The sequence below is a fragment of the Topomyia yanbarensis genome, chromosome 3 (assembly GCF_030247195.1).
Source record: "Topomyia yanbarensis strain Yona2022 chromosome 3, ASM3024719v1, whole genome shotgun sequence".
Lineage (NCBI taxonomy): Eukaryota > Metazoa > Arthropoda > Insecta > Diptera > Culicidae > Topomyia > Topomyia yanbarensis.
Window position 1 is genome coordinate 193,036,757 of NC_080672.1, and position 19,806 is coordinate 193,056,562.

General features: G+C 38.6%; 1 protein-coding gene across 2 annotated transcripts in view; it reads right to left on the reverse strand.

The window, feature by feature from the left end:
* Positions 1-1,261: 1,261 nt before the first annotated feature.
* Positions 1,262-19,806, reverse strand: part of LOC131693282 (uncharacterized) — a 291,761-nt gene continuing 273,216 nt past the window's right edge. The window contains exons 2-8 of one of the 2 annotated variants that reach the window (XM_058980992.1): positions 8,874-9,041; positions 8,574-8,719; positions 8,300-8,514; positions 8,080-8,241; positions 7,859-7,976; positions 1,623-1,741; positions 1,262-1,564 (exon numbers count right to left, since the gene is read on the reverse strand). In XM_058980992.1, coding sequence (XP_058836975.1) covers positions 1,283-1,564; positions 1,623-1,741; positions 7,859-7,976; positions 8,080-8,241; positions 8,300-8,311 — 693 coding nt within the window. In that variant the 5' untranslated portion in view covers positions 8,312-8,514; positions 8,574-8,719; positions 8,874-9,041 and the 3' untranslated portion in view covers positions 1,262-1,282. Of the gene's footprint in view, positions 1,565-1,622; positions 1,742-7,858; positions 7,977-8,079; positions 8,242-8,299; positions 8,515-8,573; positions 8,720-8,873; positions 9,042-19,220; positions 19,313-19,806 lie in introns of those variants that run through there. The other variant, XM_058980993.1, reaches the window with a different exon arrangement.

The window sequence follows — 19,806 nt, forward strand, 5'->3', positions numbered from 1 at the left end:
TAGGTATTTAAAGATAGATGAAAGGTTTTGTGAGCATCATTAATGTATGTTCCCATTGCATGGATTTGAATAAAACTTTTTCAAAACTTGAATTTACCACACTATAGGTTATTGATTTTAATTTAAAAATTCAACAATTATGAAACAGTTGATGGAATTAACGGGTCTTAATTTGGCCACGGATAATATTGCTTACTCATAAAACTGGCTGTATTTTTAATGTCATCGTAGTCGTGTCTTGTACACAACACTTAATTTTTTTCAGAGCTGAATAAATGGATTGGCGATGGGGTGGTTTGGTGCGAGAACCGCGCTCTCTTGTTCTTTAAATTATATGTGGCGTTAGGTGCTTGTACAGATAAATTCACCCCGGCGCGCGGTCCAGTGTGCACCATGGTGAATTTATCTGTGTGTTTGTTTCCTCTGGCAAGCCGTAGACTACGGCGTAGTGCGTACTGGTTGTTTCGTTGTGCGAAGGAGATGGTGTTGGCTTATTGGATACTGATAATACGATTTTCTGTTCATGATTTGATACGAGTTACTTTGGAAAGTTTATTTACGAGTTTATAGAGCATTTTTGCACTACTAGGGAAAAATTTAAAATACTTGGTCCTCGGAGCAAACTGAGAAAAAGTTTTACGTATCATCATGTTATAAACTCAGTTAAATAACGGTTCGTAAAACAGATTAATTGTATCCACATTAAGCCCGGCTTATTTTATGTGCGGGTAAATGACGCAATGTGCTTTTTACTTGTTTTGTTTGCGAATATCGCGGCTACACAAATGAAAAGCTCCATTATAGTGAAAACTCCACTCTACACACTTAAGATTTTTAACCGAACTCGGTAACATTTTTGACGAAATTAGAACAGCTGAGTGTTCGGTGATCAGTTCCGCAATTGAAATAGGTGACGAATGTTCGGCAATGCAAAATTAGATGTGAGCTGTTAATTACTACTGACCGATTGGCTTAAATGTCGACTGATCAGCACTTTTTGTGCAAAATTTGTCAGCAAACCATATGCGAATACGTCAGACAAAAATTACTAACCGTTCAGTATTATTTACAAAAAAGGGGATCGTATTATATAATAAATTGACAAATATAAGACCAAGTACAAAAATGATAAAAAAGGTGTTATTTGTGTTCAGAAGCTGTAATTTATTGTTACTCTTCTATGATGGTCTATTTATGACAGCCATTTCTTTTACTTTCTCTTTGCCAATTCAACAGATTCAAAGAGACTTAAAATTCAACAAATGGATGAGGACGAAATGAGTTATTCAATGCTCTGCATCAATCGCTCGCCAGTTGTAGTTAGGTGGCCAATACCAAGTAAAACGTACGATACAAACGTGTAAAACTGCTTATCAGTCGGCTGACAAACAGCGTTGAAGACCACAAACGATTCACATAAAATACGAAAACAGTGTTCCATTTCCGGATTCAGCATAATGGTACTTTGTTTCCATATGATTGCAGCACTTGAACCAACTTCAAAAAGGTTTCCTTTAATGTACAGTATAGGAGAATCATGTTTAGATGGGAATGGGACCTCCGGCTGTAACAAATAATATATTAAAATAGGACGAAGTTTTCTTGAAGACAAAACTACATACTTTTATCCATTCTATTATTCCTTTTAAAGCGTTTTCCTTCGTTGGATCAGCATCACGAGCCCGCTTAGCACCTCGACTTGGACTTTTCTGACGTATAATACAAAGTGTTCGCATAAAATCTACAACAGAAACAATAATTGAGTCATAACAGTTTTTGCAACCGACCGAGACGGTTGTGCCTCCAGGTGGAAGGTTTTGTTCTCGAGAGAGTGACGGAGTGCGAGACGCTGTATGCGTTATTGTGGGAGAGAGAGAGACGAGTTTGTTAAGTGTGAGTCGACAGTTGATACGTCGGAGGCGTGGTCAACGGCATCCTCGACAAGTGGTGTTTTGACAGCAAACGGCGGGTAGACGAATTTGCCTACAGCGGTGGCAGAAATCGACAGTGATCGTGCCTGTACACACAGAAAAAAATATAGTGTATTGGTGTCGTCGGGCAATTCTAATCGACGAGAGGGAAGCGTCACAGGTAGACCCATTTGCTCTATTTGTCTACCGCAGAAGGGGTACGACGAATAAGGAAAACAAGTGGAACCGAAAAGTGCCGCATCGACAGTGGGATTTTCGCAGCAAGCCACAGGTAGCCACATTTGTCTACCGAGGTGGTGGAAACGGAGAGAGCGCGCTTGCGGTGGTGATACCGACGAGCAGCTTAATCGGAGAGAGTTTTGAAGTGTTGCAGGTAGGACTATTTCTCTACTGAAGAAGCAACGTGACGAAGAAGGACAGCAAGTGTCACATTGTCAAACAACGGGCACCGAGTTTACAACGTAACACATGAGGTGTGTTCTACCGGTGTCTTCGTCACCTAATAGAGAGCAGATAACAGGTATATTTTTCATTCCTTTTTGTGAGAGTTTTTCTTACTAGGTAAAATGGATGAAGAGATGGGAGAACGAGTAACAGACCCTCCCCCTAAGCCTTATGCTGAAAATGTAAATCCGACTAGAATTAAAATTTACCCAGAGTCGTCAACGGGACCATGGATTGTATTTATTAGGCGTAAAGCAAAGGCGCTAAATATCATTCAAATTTCTAAAGATTTGACTTCGCGATTCTCGGATGTAAAAGAGATCGTCAAAGTTAATAAAGATAAAATACGCATTGTCGTTGGTAGTCTCAAACAAGCCAATGCAATTGCTTCTTGCGAGCTTTTTACGCGTGAATATAGAGCGTATATTCCTTCAAAGGAAATTGAAATTGATGGGGTCATCACAGAATCGAGTTTGACTGTTGATGACTTAGTTAAGCATGGGGTTGGTCGTTTCAAAGACACCATACTTAAAGACGTAAAAATACTTGAATGCAAGCAATTGCATTCAGTATCACACGAAGGAGATAAAAAAGTTTATCGACTGTCTGACTCATTTCGAGTGACTTTCGCTGGTTCTGCGCTGCCCAACTATGTCATTATCGATAAGATTCGTCTCCCTGTTCGTCTTTTTATCCCTCGTGTAATGAATTGCCTTAATTGCAAACAGCTTGGCCACACAGCCACTTACTGTTCCAATAAGGCACGGTGTGGCAAATGTGGGGGTTCTCATCAAGAGGATACATGCAATGAAAATTCAGAAAAATGTTTAATGTGCGGAGAAAACTCACATGAGCTCCCTGCATGCCCCATTTATAAATTGCGTGAGGATAAAATTAAACGATCCTTGAAGGAGAGGTCTAAGCGCTCCTATGCAGAAATGTTGAAAAATGCTACCCCTAAACCCATCTTCTTAGAAAACACTTACACATCTCTATTTTCGGAACAGTCTGACTCCGACGGAGCGTGCGAAGGTACATCATTTGTTTTACCCGGAAATTCCAGAAAAAGAAAACAGTCTTCTTTTCCCAAGCTGCCAAGAAAGGGCCTTAAAATTTCTCCACCAATAGATAAACTGCGCCCAAAACCGAAAAATTCCGATTCAAAACCGAAATCGATTCCGCCCGGTTTTGGGAACGTACAATCCAAACAGAACACCATTACTGGAAATAATAAAATTTCGACTTCCTCTGAGCCTCAGCCGGGGGTAGGATTATTGAAATTTTCTGAAATTGTTGATTGGATTTTTAAAGCATTCAATATTTCTGAACCACTAAAGAGTATACTTTCAGCTTTCCTCCCAACAATTAGAACATTTTTAGAGCAGCTGATTGCTCAATGGCCCATCCTTGCAGCGATTGTATCTTTCAATGGGTAATTCACCTCCTCCAATGAAAGATTCCATCACTGTTTTACAGTGGAATTGCCGAAGTATCATACCTAAAATTGATTCCTTAAAAATTTTACTGCATAATTTAAAATGCGATGCTTTTGCTCTATGTGAAACATGGCTTACCTCAAACATTAATTTCAACTTAAATGATTTCAACATTATTCGCCTAGACCGAGACACCCCGTATGGAGGAGTGCTTCTAGGAATTAAAAAGTGCTATTCTTTCTATAGAATTAACATCCCCTTGTTTGCGGGCATTGAGGCTGTAGCTGTCCAAACGAACATTAAAGGCAAAGACATGTCTATCGCTTCTATATATATACCTCCCAAAGTTCAAATTGGACAACGTCAAATTTTTGAGGTAGTGGAATCCATGGCTGCTCCGCGTCTGATACTGGGAGACTTCAACTCGCACGGAGTATTGTGGGGTTCCCTCTACAATGATAATCGATTCTCTTTGATATACAATGTTTGTGACGAATTTAATATGACAGTTTTAAATACTGGCGAAACAACACGCATCCCCAGACCTCCTGCACGTCCAAGTGCATTAGATCTATCTCTGTGCTCGACATCACTTCGGTTAGATTGCACGTGGAAGGTTGTACCTGATCCTCACGGTAGCGATCATTTGCCAATCGTTGTTTCAATTAACAGTGAATTAGGCCTTACGAATTCAATCAATGTTCCTTATGACTTAACACGAAATATTGATTGGAAAACATACGAAACGTTAATTTCCACTTCTCTTGCTTCGACAGAAGAGCTACCCCCTAACGAAGAATATGAATTCTTAGCGGGTTTAATTATTGAAGCAGCAGAACAAGCCCAAACGAAATGCAATCCTGGAATGACAATAAATAGACGGCCCCCTAATCCTTGGTGGGACAAAGAGTGCTCTGATGCATATGAAGCTAAACAAGTTGCCTACAAAGAAATTATGAAACAGAAAGGGGGTATACGTGAGAACTTTGAAAATTATTTCATTTTGCAAAACAAATTTGACAGTATACGTCGTGCCAAAAAATCTAGTTATTGGAGACACTTCGTTAATGGCTTGTCAAGAGAAACATCAATGAGTACTCTTTGGAACACAGCCAGAAGAATGAGGAATCGAAACGTGACTAATGAAAGCGAAGATTTTTCGAATCGTTGGATATTTAATTTTGCCAAGAAAATTTGTCCCGATTCTGCTCCTGCGCAGAAAATCACTCGCGATGCTCCCACAAGTAACGATTTCATAGATTCGCCTTTGACAATGATGGAATTCTCAATTGCACTCCTCTCATGCAACAATAATGCTCCGGGACTAGACAGAATTAAATTCAACTTGGTGAAGAATCTGCCTGACCTAGCAAAAAGACGCTTGTTGAATTTATTCAATAAGCTTCTTGAGCAGAACATTGTCCCGCACGACTGGAGACAAGTGAGAGTTATCGCTATTCCAAAACCGGGAAAACCAGCCTCCGATCATAACTCGTATCGACCGATTGCAATGCTATCCTGCATCAGGAAATTGTTGGAAAAAATTATCCTACGACGCCTCGACAATTGGGTTGAGGCGAACGGCTTGCTATCAGATACCCAGTTTGGTTTTCGGAGAGGAAAGGGAACGAATGATTGTCTGGCGCTACTTTCGTCAGAAATCCAACTCGCTTACGCAAAAAAAGAACAAATGGCGTCTGTGTTCTTAGACATAAAAGGAGCATTCGACTCAGTCTCCATTGATGTTCTCTCGGAGAAGCTACATCAATGTGGTCTTTCACCGATATTAAATAATTATTTATACAATTTATTGTCAGAAAAGCACATGCATTTTTCATATGGCGATTTGGCGACACTCAGAATAAGTTACATGGGCCTCCCACAAGGCTCTTGTCTAAGCCCCCTTCTCTATAATTTTTACGTGAATGACATTGATAATTGTATTGTCAGCCCATGCACTTTAAGACAACTTGCAGATGATGGGGTGGTTTCTGCCACAGGACCAAAAGCTATAAATTTACAACAACCATTGCAAGATAGCTTGGATAATTTATCAATTTGGGCTTTAAAACTGGGCATCGATTGCTCTACGGAGAAAACAGAGTTGGTCGTTTTCTCAAGGAAGCGTGATCCGGCTCAGCTTCAGCTTCAGTTGGTTGGTAGAACGGTAGCCCAAGTCCTGACTTTTAAATACCTTGGAATTTGGTTCGATTCTAAAGGCACATGGGGAGGCCACATTAGGTATCTAATAACGAAATGCCAACAAAGGATCAATTTTCTGCGAACAATAACTGGATCATGGTGGGGTTCTCATCCAAGTGACATGATAAGATTGTATCAAACAACAATACTTTCAGTAATGGAATATGGGTGCATCTGTTTCCGTTCAGCTGCGAACACTCACATTATTAAACTGGAACGGATACAGTATCGCTGTTTACGAATTGCCTTAGGTTGCATGCAGTCGACCCATACGATGAGTCTTGAAGTACTAGCGGGAGTTCTTCCTTTAAAAGACCGATTCTGGGATCTCTCTTCTCGTTTACTTATTCGATGTGAGGTTATGAACCCACTGGTAATTGAAAATTTTGAAAGACTTGTCGAGCTTCAACCCCAAACCAGATTCATGACAGTGTATTTCAATCACATGTCACAAGAAATAACGCCTGCTAGGTATGTTCCCACATACGTCAATATACTAGATATTCCTGAATCCACTTTATTCTTCGACACGTCCATGCAAGCAGAGATTCGTGGAATTCCGGATCATCTACGCTCGCGGGAGATCCCTAAAATATTCACATGTAAATATCAACACATAGACTGCCTAAAAATGTTTTACACTGATGGGTCACGAATCAGTGAGGCCACTGGTTTCGGTATTTTCAACAATAATTTTTCAATTTCTCTCAAACTTGCAGAACCCGCCTCTGTTTATATAGCGGAACTAGCAGCAGTTCACTATAGTTTTCAAATAATTAATACTTTACCCCCGAACCATTACTTTATCCTCACTGATAGTCTCAGCACAATTGCAGCTCTACGCTCAAAGAGGATTGATAATCACGATCCATTCTTTTTGGGGAAGATACGAGAATCTCTGAGTAACCTGACAAGAAAATGTTATAAATTTACCCTAGTGTGGCTCCCCGCCCATTGCTCTATTGCGGGCAATGAGAAAGCTGATAATTTAGCCAAGATTGGTGCACTAGATGGTGAAATATATGAAAGACCCATCGCTTACAATGAATTTTATAGCGCTTCTCGACAGAGGACACTTGCTAGTTGGCAAACATCTTGGGACAATGGAGATATGGGACGATGGCTACACTCAATTATCCCTAAAGTATCAACGAAGGCATGGTTCAAAGAATTGGATGTAAGTCGGGACTTCATCCGTGTGATGTCTAGGCTCATGTCCAATCATTATACTTTAGATGCGCATCTCCGTCGTATTGGGCTCGCTGAGGGTAATCATTGTGCTTGTGGAGAAGGTTACCATGACATTGAGCATGTTGTTTGGTCCTGCACTGAATATCGTGAAGCCAGATCACAATTAGTAGATTCTTTACAAGTCCGAGGAAGACCAATCCATGTTCCTGTTAGAGACATCCTGGCGTATCGCGATCCTCTATACATGGAACTTATCTATCATTTTCTAAAAACAGCGTCTGTCAAAATTTAATTAAATTCATCTCCTCATACTCTCATCCAAGGCTAATCATTCACCAATTAAAGTGTCCTAGAATATTTAGTTTTAAATTTAGACAATAACAGAAAAAAGTAAATAAATACACCCGAAAATACTAGATCATTATGAAATACAACAATGTAAGGAAATAAGCAAACAATAAAGTGATTTCAGTGTTAGTTTTAGACAAAGTACTAGTATAGTTAAAATTAGTCTTAAGGATTTTTGTAACGTGCTATGTAAAAAAAAGAAACTGGCGTAAAAAGCTTTTGCAAATGCCGTGTCAAATAAACGTATGAAAAAAAAAATAATTGAGTTACCTATTATTCTGTTGGTCGAGTTGAAACAATATTTACCATTCTTTATATGCCCAAGTAGATCATAATACCGTGTCAAAACTTTCGATTGAAGACTTGAAAGCCGCTCATCGAAATCCTGTGCATTAGGATACATCGCTCGAAACTCCATTGAAATCTTTAGAGAGAATACATACATAAATATATAAATACATTAAGTAAGCTTTACCGTATTTTACAAATGTTTCTTCAATCTTGTATCAATCATAAAATCAACTTACCATAGACCCATTGAACGCGGTTGATACGGGGTAATCTAGCTGGTAACAATCGAATGAACCCTTTCGACGCATTTCGTTGCGTTCATCGATTGTCATAGACCAGAGCTCTTCTGCCCGAAGTTTCGTGTTCGGTCCAGGACACAGGAACTTCAATTCTTTAATCTGAAATGTACGACATATATTTGCTATAGAATTATAAAATAAAGCATTTAAATCTTACCACTGCATTCATATCAACGATTGACGACTCTGACTCCTGATACCCGTGCTAAATACTCCATGTGGTAGTGAAGACGTCCGCTGTGACGATGTTGTCCCCGTCCGTTGGGATGAAACCAGAGTGCCTGTGGAACGTCTGGAGTTGATGATGCCAGTTGAGGGTACGTGTTCACAAGACTTTGTGCCAGGAGATTTTTGTGAAAAGCGGAAGGGCGCCTGAAACAAATATTTGAAATATATCATAACAGGTCATAAAAAATTATAGTATCACTTACAATCCATACATAGATTTGAGATATTCGCAGAGGATGCGCTTAATGGCAGTTAGACATATGTCATTTGGTTTTTGCCCCTTTTTTAAAATTTCCATAATCGCTTTGCCGTTTGGAGTGCGCTGAAAAATTACATTTATGTTGATTACCTGAAAAGAATACATAAATTTATCATACACTTTTTAATAATATAATTACTTATAGTTTCCAACACAACTCCGTGATATATGTTATTTCGGTCATTGTTTTCTAGTGCTTCTTCATGCACTACTTCACCATCAACATTCAAAATGTCATCCTCACCGTTATTGTTCGGTTCGTCGCTTTCATTTTCCAATGTTTCTTCAATAACTGTATCGTCCAATATTTCCTTCTGCATGCGTTGGATTAATTTAATCACTTTGGTTCGAAGTTTTAGCCAATAATTGTCCAATTCAACGAACGTTTGCATATCATCGATTCCTTCTTCCACTGTAAGTAAACATAATGGATTTTGTAAACTTTCCCGGTCAAACAGCGATGCCAGATGTGAAGACTTGTCTTCATTTTAAAGACATTTGAAAGGTTGTGAAGACGGTTTTTTCATTTTGAAAACAAATTTGTTTCGGTTGTCTGACCGATTTCTGGCAGAGTTCTGGCTCAAAATCTAAAACCGATTTAGAAACCTGGTCGGTGAAGACATTTTTTCATGAAACGTGAAGACATTTGAAAAATATTCCTGGTATTCCTGCGATTAAACCATTCGGAATTTGATTCGGAATCCTGAATAGTCAGTATGGATATCAGCTCAAATGCAACAACCGATTCCGAAACTGATTGAGTTAAGATCGGTTGTTGCGATTGTGCTGGAATCTATACTGAATCCATCCCATCCACTGAGAAGCCCAAAAAATTGTTTCAAAATCGTCCAACACGGGTTTAACGATGGATCAAATTAGAATCGGTTGTGTCACTGGAGCCGGAATAAGAAGAGGCTCCCTGTCAAACCATTCGGAATTTGTTTCCTGATTGGAACCAGTATGGATTCCAGCTCAAATGCGACAACCGATTCTGAAACCGATTGAGTCGGAATCGGTTGTTGCATTTGAGTTGGAAACCATACTGACTCCATTCAGAAATCCGAACCGGTTCCGGAATGAGTTTAAATGGGCTGGTTCTATTTAGCATTCCGACTCCAGTGACACAACCGATTCTAGTTAGAATCAGTTGTGTCACTGGAGCCGCAATACTAGCTAGAAGCAGCCAGAATTCCGGCTCATTTCTGGGTGAACTTTTCTGGTATTTCACTCGGCACACTAGTTGACTTAATCTATTCGGAAATCGGTTGGGAATTTTTAAACAAGCTCTGAATGGTTTCCAGCTTAAATGCCACACCCAACTCGATCTCAATCGTTCATTGCCATTTAATTGGAAACGAAACAGAATCTATTCAGAATTCTAAATCGAATTCTAAACCGGTTTGAGTACAGCACAGGCATACCAGGTATGTTTTTCAAATGTCTTCTCATTTATTAAAAAATGTCTTAATTTGACTGTAACGACCAGGGCTCGGAACCGGTTGTCAATTTTGAGCCATAATTCTGCCAAAAATCGAGCAAATTTCCATGAAAATTTGTTTTCAAAATGTAACAAATGTCTTCACAGAGACTCACTGGAGCCAAAATACCAATTAGAACCAGCCAGCATACCGGCACATTTTTCGTCTAAACTTAACTGGGTGTCTTCAAAACGAAGACATACACTGACGCAAATCTACTTAAGAATTTCGTAAGTCGCAACTTATGAAGCTACATAAATTTGATTTCATTGAACGCTCATGCATTTCATAAGTTCGCCCTATGGAATTTATAACGATGTTCATAATCGTATTATTGTGCAAATATCATAATTTTACCATATGAAATCAGTGAAAATAGGAAACTAGGCATTTTTGGAAGTGGATTGAATTTAATGTTCTTTTTTCAAATTTGGGGACATGAAATGTAAGTAAATATTCTTCGTAACTCATTGCTCCATATTTTACATTACTTTCATAAGAAATGTATTGAATTTTCTTAAACTTTCAAGACTTCTTTCTCATTCATTTACAGCTTATTGGAAATATTATGAGACTTCACAAACTCGTCAAAACATCAAACTAGAGATAAGTACTCCTTATTCATGTGAATTAATTCGTTTAAATAAAAAATATATGTTATAAAATGAAAAACATGATGCTGAGTTGATATTTTCTCGAACAAGCGCCATATGATATATCTATGGATTTCATAACATTTCATTTATTAAATTTATATTCAAGCATGATGATTTACATAAGCACAGTCGCATGAAAGGTATAAAGATGGCTTAAAAATTTCATTAGCATGACTTATGAAAATTCTAAGTGACTCGATGGTCATTTTTTCCTCCGAGTCATAAGTCAAACTTATAATTTTCATATGGGATACTTGTGGCGCCGAATCATAAGTGATTCTCATGGAAATCATTAGTTATTTTATCTCGGTGTACGTATAGCTGTCAAATCAAAGCAACGGACTGTTTTATTTTTATTTTTTGTTACTAATGTATCAGGACGTTGTTTTATTAGGTTGATTGTTTAGTTTATCTAAATTGGAAGAAATTTCAAATCCTAGCCAATGGAGATAAAATATCAGCTGTTTGAAGATTTGCGAGTGATTCGGAAAAAAACGCATTGAAATATTAACGAAACATGAATTTACAGAAGCTAGAGAAATCAATTTGTTTCTACGCAGTGTTTTATATGAGTAAAGTTTAACAGCAAATTATGTTGATATCAGCAAATGGGTTTTATCTAATAGTCTTGATTGTAGAATCGTCTTGAGATGTATTTAGAGGTGCTGTTGTACGGGACCCAGAATGAAAATGTCGTATGTTGAAAAACTTTTTCGATACTGATAAAAGTATCATCTTTTAAGACTTGCACCTCGTAAGCCTGCAGGAACTCATCGTACCATTTGGTATCACATAATCGTAGCAGGAAGTGTATGTGGCCATCCAGTTCCACGATCTCACGTATTATTCCATATGAAGGATATAATAGATTAGAGTGGTTTCTGAGAGCAACGATGGAGTTTCTTCTGAAATCTATGCCATTTACTAGTACGCCTTTTGGACAAGAAATGTACTGATATTGATCGCTTAGATACGATTGACTGAGCGTGTCTTCTCTGCGCGTCCTTGAACTTGGTTTGAACTCAATCTTGTCACGAAAAGGATTCTCAAGAATGTCGATCACAGAATGCAAGCATTGTCTTTCGGCTATACTTTTAACAATATTTTTGAAGTTACGACACGTTGATGCTTGAGTTTTTAATGGTTTGTTTTTTTGTTCAAAAGGCAGACAGTTGAACTGTTTGGCGCTTCCGTTTCACCGTATGAGTTCTGAATAATGTCGCAAATGATGACTTTTGTTAATTCGTCGTTTAAAATTTTCATAAAACGCTTCACTGTATAAACGCTCGTGCTCATCTAACCATGATAGCATATCAGTGGTCACAGTAGGTGAAAGTAAGATTCTGGTGATGTTAATTAGATGACCAATCATTTTCATGAATATGCAATCCTTTGGTATTTTGTGCCCTACCAAAAAAGGAAACACTCGGAGAAACAAGAAGTTTTGAGTTGCTGTCTGTTTCATTTTATGTACTCCAGGTGTTGAGAGCATTTCATCTGTCATGTTGGCCATTGGTCGGTTTTTGCGATCAGCGTAACCAAAATTAAATGTAGAAATTCGATGATTAATGCACGATTTTGTGATTCCTAAGTCTTTCCGTTTAACATAACGGCTCATCACCAATTGTAGGGTTAATGGAATAATGCCTTCAGCAAGGTCATGCATGGCATCAAGTGACCAGTTCTCTGAGACGTGAAAATTCTGTAACTCATTGAGAATACTTCCACAAGTCTTCAGTCCACAATCAGTAGGTGTAGACTCACCATCCTGTACAGCTTTCAGATTAGCTTCGTACCACGGAACGTCACGTAGAGGGTATTCTTTTGAAGGTTTCTGGTGAAACTCGAGTCGAGAAATTCTACACACTCGACAGAAATATTTCGCACTTGGTCCAAGTAAACCAAACACGTCGTGTATAGCTAGAGAATCACCACAAAATATTGTCACAGTGGCTCTGAACTCAAACTTTTCTTCGCCATAGTAAAGAGTTACACCTGGTTCAAGCTTTTTAAGGTCCGATATTAATGGTTCCAATATTTTGTTATAACCGTGTTGTTTGACGACATTCGATTCCACGAATAGCACAGGGAAAATAGTTTTGAGTGAACAATTCCACTTCTCGGGGAAGTTTTGAATTTTCACGCAGACGTTTGAAATTTTGTTCTTCCCAGCTCGAGAACTAAATGCGTTGCCCAGTTCAACATTATCCTGATACAAGGTCAGACGAACTGCATAAGGATGTTTCTTGAAATAGTCATTGTTACGAAATAAGGAGCCTGTCCTGAATGAGCCGTATTCTACAATATGGTCTGTCTGGTGCTGCCTTTCATTGAGTAAGTCTCGATTTCGAGGGTTTCGAAAGATTAGTTTCAATGTGTCAATTATGGGAATGTATGAAAATGTTTCGTTACGATAAACTTCTCTTTGCATATCTTCTTTATGACTTATTACGATTCTTTGCCCTACACATTTGGGAACGGGCGTTGGTATGTCAGTAGCTATTTTTCAAGAAATTTTTCTGAAGATGAAACGTTTTGACATCTGCGAATAGTTCCATATTTCGAAAGTCATCAAGGAAATGCTGGACTGCGTCAGTGTTGGTGTCTAACGCCATGGAAGAAAGGAAAGACACAGTTTTAATGTAGAATACATTTAAGGTTTCAATATAGGGGTCCCGTTTCAAAATATCGGCTGCGGCGCCGCGTCAGATTTTGAACGTTAATAACTTTTATCATACTAAACAGAATGATTTGATTTTTAGGCCAATTTGTTGCAAATATGTTCCTCTATGCTGTATTAAAATTTGAAGTATGTATAACATGCACTAATAACAAAAAATGTGTTTTGAAAAATCTTTCGAAAACGACTCGGAAAAGTGAAAATTTTCAGCCCATCCCGCACAGAGCCGTCACTTTGGTAGACCAACCGAACAATAAAATAATGAAAAGTTTATATATAGGTCCACTACATGTTTGTTCCTATGGTTATTCGCATTGGGTTGCTTGACGAGAGCAGTTGGTGGGGGAAAGACGACATATTCCTTTGGTTAGGCCATTAGAAGCCGGACGGAAAGGAAAGGCTCATGCACGGCACGAGAACGAGCGAGAAAGCGATAGTAGTGCATATTAGCGCGATTATATAAATATCTGTCGGTCGGTTTTTCTCATCATTCGTATTCGTTCAAGCACTAGCAAGCAGCCAGTCCACCGAAGGAAAGCAGTTGGCGATGACGACGGCGGAAAAAGTGCCCCAGCTACTGGTGACTCATCGCAACCCGATCAGGAACTGTCGCCCTGCAAGAATTTCGCCCCAACTAAAGGGCAACAGAGTAGGCTATCGTTCCAGCGTCTGGGTCGTGAGATTGTGCAGGACTGCAAAATCGAGCTACGCTTACGAAGCTCAGTCGTAATGATGCCCCGAGAAGCCAACGATGCCTACTTGGTCGGTTTGTTCGAGGATGCAAAATAGTGCTTTCTGGCTCACCGTGTCCGCGGGGAGTGCGTCTGAATTATGCTCCCGCAATAAAACAATAAACGGTTCTTTACAGGACCAATTAATTGTGTTGTAATAAGAGTTAAACTGAAATTTACATTTTATGGTGTATAACAAATAATTTTCAGAAAGCTATATAAGAAATACGATGTGTGGAAAGAAAGAAAGAGAATTTAAATTATCCTCTCTCGCTCGTTTTCGTGCACTGCTTTTCCATTCCTTTCTGCTGCTACTACCATCATAACAAACGAATGTGCGTGTTCCCCCACCATCTCTTGGCCAGTGTTGCCACAATTGCATGTCGCTATTACAATTTGAATTATTTTATTGATCCTCTCTAGTATTGATAAAATATAGAACGTGCAAAGTACACTAGTCGCATGCTTTTATTCGAACTTTTTGGCAGCCTCCGTTGATTAACTGCATAAATCGATTTGTTTGTGCAGCTCCTTGCTAGTAGCAAACTAAATAGCCTTTATCAGCGCTAACAAATAAGACAAAAGAATTTAAATTTGTGAAAATCTTCTCCTTCCTTCTTTTCAAATCTGCAACATTCTTTGAAAATATTGTTGGAATGTTTTTGAAAAACTGAACATGCAAGTTTGCTAGCACTGGCCACTAGATTGAAGGCGATGGAAAGACAGAATATTCGTTTTGGTTATGCTAGTATTGGTAGCCGAACGGAAAGGAAAGGCACAGGAATGGCACGAAAACGAGCGGGAGAGCGATAGTAGTGCTTTCTCGTGTTTTCATATATGAATATTGGTCGGTCGGTTTTTCTCATCATTCGTATTCGTTCAAGCACTAGCAAGCAGCCAGTCCACCGAAGGAAAGAAGTTGGCGATGACGACGGTCGGAAAAAGTGCCCCAGCTACTGGTGACTCATCGCAACCCGATCAGGAACTGTCGCCCTGCAAGAATTTCGCCCCAACTAAAGGGCAACAGAGAAACTAATCTGTGTTCTAATAAGAGTTAAATTGGCTCACCGTGTCCGCGGGGAGTGCGTCTGAATTATGCTCCCGCAATAAAACAATAAACGGTTCTTTACAGGACCAATTAATTGTGTTCTAATAAGAGTTAAACTGAAATTTACATTTTATGGTGTATAACAAATAATTTTCAGAAAGCTATATAAGAAATACGATGTGTGGAAAGAAAGAAAGAGAATTTAAATTATCCTCTCTCGCTCGTTTTCGTGCACTGCTTTTCCATTCCTTTCTGCTGCTACTACCATCATAACTAAAACGAATGTGCGTGTTCCCCCACCATCTCATGGCCAGTGTTGCCACAATTGCATGTCGCTATAACAATTTGAATTATTTTATTGATCCTCTCTAGTATTGATAAAATATAGAACTTGCAAAGTACACTAGTCGCATGCTTTTATTCGAACTTTTTGGCAGCCTCCGTTGATTAACTGCATAAATCGATTTGTTTGTGCAGCTCCTTGCTAGTAGCAAACTAAATAGCCTTTATCAGCGCTAACAAATAAGACAAAAGAATTTAAATTTGTGAAAATCTTCTCCTTCCTTCTTTTCAAATCTGCAACATTCTTTGAAAATATTGTTGGAATGTTATTGAAAAACTGAACATGCAAGTTTGTTAGCACTGGCCACTAGATTGAAGGCGATGGAAAGACAGAATATTCGTTTTGGTTATGCTAGTATTGGTTGCCGAACGGAAAGGAAAGGCACAGGAATGGCACGAAAACGAGCGGGAGAGCGATAGTAGTGCTTTCTCGTGTTTTCATATATGAATATTGGTCGGTCGGTTTTTCTCATCATTCGTATTCGTTCAAGCACTAGCAAGCAGCCAGTCCACCGGAGGCAGTTGGCGATGATGACGGTCCGCAAAAGTGCCCCAGCTACTGGTGGCCCATCGCAACCAACTACCGATCAGGAACTGTCGCCATGCTAGTATTTCGCCCCAACTAAAGGGCAACGGAGCAACTAATCCGCTGGCTAACATTCCAGCGTCTGGTTCGTAAGGTTGTGTATTACTTCAAAGTCGAGCTACGCTTACAAAACTCAGCCGTAATGAAGCCAGTGATGCCTACTTGGTCGGTTTGTGGGAGTGGGCGTAAATTACAATAAAAGCAACGGTTCTTTTCAGGACCAATCAATTGTGTTCTAGTGAGAGTTAAACTGAAACTTTCATTTTAAGGTGTGTAGCAAATTTTCAACAAGCAACATAATACGTTGTGTGGAAAGAAGTAGCTTGCACACGGAACAAAAATTTAAATTATCCTCTCGCTCGTTTCGTGCACTGCTTTTCCATTCCTTTCTACTGTTATTATCAGTATTACCAAAACGAATGTGTTGTTGCATGTGTTTAAGAAAAACGTTGAAGTCGCATGCTTCTATTCAAGCTTTTTGGCAGCCCCCGTGAACTAACTGCATTAAATGATTTTTTTGTGCAGCTCCGTGCTAGTAGCAAACAAAATGGCCCTACCAGTGTCTGATTCGTGAGATTGTGCGGGATTTCAAAGTCGAGCTAACCTTATAAAGTTCAGCCGTAATGGTACCCGAAGAAGCCAGTCTTGTCGTTTTGTTCGAGGCTACAAAACAGTTCGGCAGGCACGTAACTATCATGCCAAAAATATCCAACGATCCAGCGCATCACCATCAACACCAACGCCGATACCAAAGGTTCTTTTCAGAACCACCATTATTACCATAGGGAATTATTTGAAAATTTCCCATTCAAACGTGATTCTGTTGAATATTATTAGATTTAAATTAACGTCTCGAATTGAAATCACGACGCTCCGGTTATGTGACGGACATTACCCACCCATCTTTTTTTATTGTGACCTCGACTAATGGTTTAATATAGACACCCCATTTCAATATTTCTGAAGGAACAGAAGGTCGAGTTTGGAAAGTTTGTAACTTTCATTGTACTTAACCAAATTACACAATGTTCACACTAATGATTCAGAAATATGATCAGGAATCTTCTGTTAGATTTGTAAGTATGTATAATTAACATGAATAAAGAAAAAATGATTTTCAGGAATCAATTATTATCTGTTCTTCCATTGGCCAGTACTACGCGACTTCCTCATGCTAACAATTAATTTCATCGTTAGCCATCTCCCTCACCAAGGCCAACAACGCCAACAAAACCGGTCCTTTTCAGGACCACCATCATTTTTGTAAAGAATAATTTGAAATATTCCTCGCCCAAATCACCTTTTGTCCGAAAATTCCAATGAGTATCAACATATTTGAAGAACGTGTTCCTTATGTATTCTACATCTCTCCGGTTATGTCGCAGACATTACCCACCCATCTTTTTCTCTCCAAGTATTCCACCACGTTCCGAACCACATTTTCGCAAATGTTAATAGCCTCAGAAATCTTTGACTGTGGAAGTCCAACATCGCCGGTCAAGCGACAGATGCTTAAACAAGCTATCCTCTTAATTTCATCGAATGAAAGCGATTCGTCACAGTAGTCGATATTATTTTTTTCAGTCTTGGAAAAATTCATATTTTGTTTGATTTTAGTATCGTGGTTATAATGTTCGGGCTCAAAAGAGTGTAAAGCAGGAGGTGAAAGTTCCCGTTGTACAGGATGCTTCTTTTTGATATGGCGTATCAAGGTTTTTTGATTGGTGTAGCGCATATGACACCGTTGAAAAGTGCAATCATAGAAAGATGCATCTTTTTGAAAATCTCCCGTCTTAATATGCCATGCTAAGTGGTGCCCTAAACCTTCCACATATCCAGGAACGGATCGGCGACAGAAAAAGCAAATTATGCTGTCGTCTGGATTGGCTTTCTGAAATGATGAATTATATAAACTTTTATATACTCACCAAGTATTTGCTTCGCTCCTACATCACAGTCACCAATTTTATTTAAAATATCATCCATTTTTACTTTTTTGGTGAAAACTATTCCTCACAATTTATTTAGCGCATAAAACAAAATGGCGTTTTCTAAGGTTTTGACTACACCTTCGCGTGATGTCGGAAACATGTTACAGGTATTCGGTAAAATATATACGAACACTCAGCAAAAATAAAGAGCTTGCCGAAGAGTCCGTAATCAATTTACCAATTATTTTGAAAATGCCGAGTATATATCAGTTAGCTGATCAGATCAGCAGCGATAACAACATGTGTTACAGTATTCTTTCCGATAAGTACTGACTTTCAGTTAAATATATAGCTGTATACGTTTAAAATTTAAAAAAAGCGAACCGTACAGTGAATAAATTGGTATAACAGGTTGAATCCGTAAAAAAAATACCGAACATCGAGTATATAATTCAGTGTGTAAGTTACCTGCTTGGTTAAGGTTCGAGCATATTATTATTTATGAAAACATGGGGTAAAACGCGCCTCCTAAGGAAATATGATCATAGTAGCTATAGAATATTAATTGGGAGAACTTAATAAATATCATTCAACCAACGTTTCCCCCTGTAATCGCAATCATAATGCTTTGAAAAATGTTCAAAATTTCAATGATTCACAACAACAACGGGACAGAAAGCTCGTTGGACTAACATGTAATTTTGTTTTCTGTTGAGATTTCACAAAAGTGTAGCTTTAAATCGTCTTAGGTTATGCAATTATTAGGTTTTCAAAACAATTTTTCTGTTTTAGATTAGAAAGATGGGTAGGTAATGTCAGCGACATTACCGAAATGAACTAGCATCAGGCATTGTAATTCTCACTCATATGAGTTAATGAGCTGGGATATTCTATCACTATGAAAAAGGAAAAACACAACATCACGTGAGAAACAAATTCCCCTACCACTAGTTTTCATGAGAAATTGATTTCTCTCATTCCACTTTCCACGCTCTGTTGCGGAGATTTGCTTATTCATACCCAAACTTATCCGGATAAAAACACTCAATATTTTTCACACCAACTGAGAGTGAGTGTACTGAATGTTCCACCAGGAAAACACACAGAGAAAAACATATTCAAGACAATTAAGTACTCACACGTCACCTAATCCTGGTAAACTCAAGAGAATTACTTGTCATGATATTAGAAAGTGTAATTTTCAATTCCATATAGAAAAAGCAAAACCAACAACATGTTTCTTTGAGTAGCAACACAGTTCCACTATGGTGTACCCGGATGCAGGGTTACCATATTCACAGATTTTTCTGTAATGTCATAGATTTATTTGATAACTTTTGGTCACAAATTCTTTTTCACGGATGACAAATTTTTGGTATTCTGATTAAAAATTCCACAGATTTTAAGGAATATTGCGATTTTTCACAGATTTGCCGGAAATTTTGCACAGATTTTCATTGATTTTATCCCTGTTTTAGGCATCACAGATGGCAAAAAGATTTTTTTAACTCAAACACAGATTTCAATGTGGTATGCCTGGCAGGATGATAAATGAAGGGTTGGAGATTTTTTCATGCAGTGATGCAGTCGTCACATTTGAAAAGAGAAACAAAAACACGACAAAAAATATAATGGTTTTGCGAATATGCTTTGTAGTCATCGAAATTGAAGAATGCAGTCGATTCAAGAATATAAAAACGTTTTTAATCTAGCTAACAGTGTGAT